The sequence below is a fragment of the Argentina anserina genome, chromosome 1 (assembly GCF_933775445.1).
Source record: "Argentina anserina chromosome 1, drPotAnse1.1, whole genome shotgun sequence".
Lineage (NCBI taxonomy): Eukaryota > Viridiplantae > Streptophyta > Magnoliopsida > Rosales > Rosaceae > Argentina > Argentina anserina.
Genome location: NC_065872.1, coordinates 5608779 through 5612906, shown reverse-complemented (window position 1 = coordinate 5612906; position 4128 = coordinate 5608779). Strand labels below are relative to the sequence as shown.

General features: G+C 38.3%; 1 protein-coding gene across 1 annotated transcript; it reads right to left on the bottom strand.

Moving 5' to 3' along the window:
* Positions 1–1095: 1095 nt before the first annotated feature.
* LOC126790213 (protein ANTHESIS POMOTING FACTOR 1) lies at positions 1096–3854 on the bottom strand. The gene is made up of 11 exons (XM_050516375.1): positions 3684–3854; positions 3501–3589; positions 3307–3407; positions 3119–3219; positions 2958–3024; positions 2766–2865; positions 2556–2669; positions 2305–2442; positions 2120–2204; positions 1780–1829; positions 1096–1691 (listed from the first exon to the last, which is right to left on the bottom strand). Exons 1-11 carry the CDS (start codon positions 3706–3708, stop codon positions 1545–1547), a joined length of 1017 nt encoding a protein of 338 aa, XP_050372332.1. The 5' UTR covers positions 3709–3854; the 3' UTR covers positions 1096–1544.
* Positions 3855–4128: the final 274 nt, after the last annotated feature.

Here is a 4128-nt window from a genome sequence, read left to right as displayed (position 1 = left end):
TACAGTTGGTCCACGAGCCACGCTTGTCGCTGTTTAACACAAAAGAGCCACATTTGAATGTGCCTATTGCTAAGATTTTTTTGTAGTGTTTGTTCATATATCTTTGCGTCTAGTAGAGCACCTTGTGATCTCAACCTCTCCATAAATGAGGTCCCCATCGCCAAGATTTTATGTTGATGCATTTCCTTCATCTGGTTTGACAGAAGTTCAAACTTCAGAGCTTGTGGGAGTGACCTTGATGTCGTTTAGAGCGTACAAGGTCTCTTTTACGAGGAGAAAACGACAGAGGGGATGGTCTTCATGAGGTAACCGGCCATCAGAGACAAGTGCATCTTTCTATCTGAGTTGGATAGAAATACTTAATGCAGATTTAGTTGGGGGTCGAAGCAGATCTTTAAAGCTTTCTGAGACTTGGAGTACGTAATGTCCCTTACTAGCAAAATGAGGCATCACATACATCATGATTGTGAGCCTCTTTCATGTAAAGTGTTTTAAAGCCATGTTTCGACTTGGTTTCATTCCCCCTTCGATCGATCACAGCTGGTTTTACCCCTCTATGGATAATGACTTCTTACCAAAGAATATGAGCCGTTAATTGGTTATATATATACGTATTCATTTCTATCTTAATCCTGTAGTCGAAATTCAGAATCCAGCAAAACAGTCATTTTTGGTAGCTCAACTTTGTTGGATGACAAATTTTGGAAATCTTTGTCGCAAATCGACCGGTAATTAGCAAACAACGTAACTTCAACAATTTTGTTTTAATTTAAGGGAATCTGAAGTTTTTCTTTTCTCAGTATACTTTACAAAGTGTTCATACTTTTGTCAAAAACAAAGTGTTCATACTAGAAGAAAGTCATAAAACTATCGAGTTCTTGAACGTAAATTTGTGTCATTTTCTATTTTGTTTTTATGGGATAGGTAGGCAGCTTTGCTGCAGCTTTTTATTTTTTTCTTGGCAATCATACACAATTCTATACCCTCAGCGCAGTTGGTAACAAATTTCTTAAAATTTCTTTCTTTTGGCAAAGAGTCTCTTAAACTTTTGGAAGGCATGGTTTCAAATGGTACTTGAACAAGAGGAAACACCTATTCTGTCTCTAGTACGACACAGTGATCAGTGGTCACCACTTCTTTATATCTGAACTGACATTTATCTCCACAAAACAAACAATTTACAATCATGGAATATTCATACAATCAGAAAATTGGAATCTTGTAGTTCTGTGAAAATTTACACTCTGATGCCTGACACTGACTTTACAAAGGGTGGGAAATGCAATCTTGACCATACTGGCAGAGCATCTATAAGCCCCCTAAATAGATCTTAAAATTCTAGAAAAATAAACCGAGTCATACAGAGCACAGGGATTGTCGTTTCTCTGTTCAATTGGGTCCTAAAGATGAGGTACATGACAACAGGGAGATGAGAAAACTCATTGCTTGCTTCAAGAATCACACCTCCATGGACAGTTAGAATGGTATCTTTAAACTGCTTTTTGCCAGAAAGGCAGAAATCAAAGAAGAGCCGGCAAAAACTTCTACTTCCTTCCACCAACATAAGCTGCCAGTTTAGACAAATCCGGAATCCAAAATGATAATTCAGAAGACCCAGTTGCAAACATGAGGCTTCCTGGAGCCCATTTGATAACAGGAGGTTCACTTTCAGTACTAAGCCAACTTGTGACCTGCAGAAATTATATGAACATTATTTTGGAAAGTCTCAAGAGGGTGCATAAACAATGTTGATAAATGCGAACATGATAATTATCATACTTCTTTCCCACTCCGTACACTCCAAGCATAGACACTACCATCACCTGAACCTGCACATTTAGCAACCAAGAAATCACATGTCTGCCAGTCCACTAATTAAACAACTTACTCGGTCATAGATGTTTGCTAGGGTGTTTATTGCATAATATATATGGATGAAAATGAATTCACAGCCTTTTAGAAACTATGCATTCAAAAATGCAGTTCATTAACAGCAATTAGTAGCATGGTTTCCAGAACTTCCATCACAGGGCATAAATAATTGGGAACTTATGCCCACTAAACACAATAGCAAACAAGATACTTTCCGTTATAATTAACTGGAGACAAGCATATATACCTGACATAACAAACATTCCATCTGGGCTAAAAGAAGCCTCTAATGTAGCATTGCTTGAGACAGGCTTGACACTGAAAGTGGATAACTAAACAATAAAGACATCAAAACCATATTAGAAAGACAAGATTGTGCAATGTGTATCCTTTATACAAAGAGAGAAAACAGTTATGGAGAAGACCACTTACAAGCGTGCCACGGAATGAATCAAGTACATGAATATGTCCATCTGTAGTTGTTAATAGCATAAGTCTCCCATCATTACTGAACTTTACAACATTTGCATCAGACATATCTCCCCCGACAGAAAATATATCAAATGGACCCTAAGAAGATGTAAATATCGAAATCAGCCACAATAAATTTGTCATACACAATATGTCCAAGACAACTCCTAAATTTCTGAATCATAATATGTATCAAAATACAAACAACTGACCTTTTCATACATGCGGGCATCAAACATTCGTATATACCCACCAAAGGCAATTGTAAAAACTAGCCCTTGGTCATCATAAGCTGTGGCAGGCCTTCCTTGTACATGTAAGAGACCCTATCATACAAACACTAATTATAAATCTTTCAAAGCAAGTAGAGCAAAATAAAAACCCTGCACAGTTCAGCCGATATCCATATTCCAAGCACCTACCTGGGATTTCTCGGCTCGTTGATCCCAAAGCAGAACTGTCCTATCAAGAGAACCAGATATGAAGCACTCTTTCCGGGAGCACAGACTAAGTGAGACAACCCTATACATAAGACTCATTTATTCAATTACAAACATATGCTTAGTGCAAAAACTCAGAATAAAATACAGGAAATCAGTTATGATAACCCACACCTATCGTGATGGCCTTTGAAATAGCGCAAGTACTTGTTGTCATTCAACGAGAGAAGCCTCAGAGATTCTGAAATTAATTCAACATATAAATTCCAAATTCCAGATAAATCACACAGGTAACAGATTCCATATCAAACTTGACACTTTAAGTGAAAGCATACCATCCCAGCCATTTTTCGAGGAGTATATAACCGTGGTCGGATGAGAAGTAAAGCAAACCAAATCAACCCCATACTTTTTGCTGTTAATGGTCTTCAAGCACCTATCAAAATCACAAACAAATTTAAGAAACCCAAACTCAAGTCCACATTTTTCAATCAATATTAAAAAATGGAGCTTTACGCCTTACGTTGCAGTGGAGACATCATATAAGCGAATTGACTCATCATCACTAGCAGTCACTACATAACTCGAAGCCTTGTGAAAATCCAACGAGCTAATTCTACCATTCTGTAAATTCCCAATTACTTCAAATTAGGGTTTTGAACTTTTGCTTAATTGAGCTTAAAAAACAATCAAAAACAGAGTGATAAGAGGCATTACATAGTCTCTGAAAGCGAGCCCAACTTCCATGCTCTGTAGAATCTCCTCCGTCACCTCCAAAGAGACCTTGTCTTCTCTTTCCGGTCCACCTTTTTCGCGCCCAAATTTGAGAAATCAAATCCCCAATTCCTCTACCTGATTGAAATCAAAATTCGAAGACGAAAGATTTGAAGTTTTGATTACCTGCCATTTGGGGATTGCTTAACATTACTTTATTGCTCTATCTCAATTCGGAGGGAGATTTCAGAGCAGCCCTGTGTCTCCCGCCATAGTTTCACCGTCTCTAACCTCCGGACGGGTCTCGGGTTTTAATTGCCTTTAAAACATCGACGGGTTTCGGTTATTTGGTCTCGACGAAGGTCTTTTAGATTGGGCCACATGATTTTGAATCACGTTTTTTTTTTAATTTACAGCAACTACTAGTTCGTGACTTTGTGGTGAGTCGAATATACGACCTCTCGCTTAAAAAAATAGATTTAAATGTTGCAGTGAGGATGGACCAAGTGGCTGATGGTGTGGTCGGCAAGCTAGCTCGCCGGTGATGTTAGGGTACGGTTAAAGTTCTTCTTACGGGTCTTGAGAGCCAACAAGAGCTCATGGTCAAAATCATATGTGAAGTTGTAGAAAT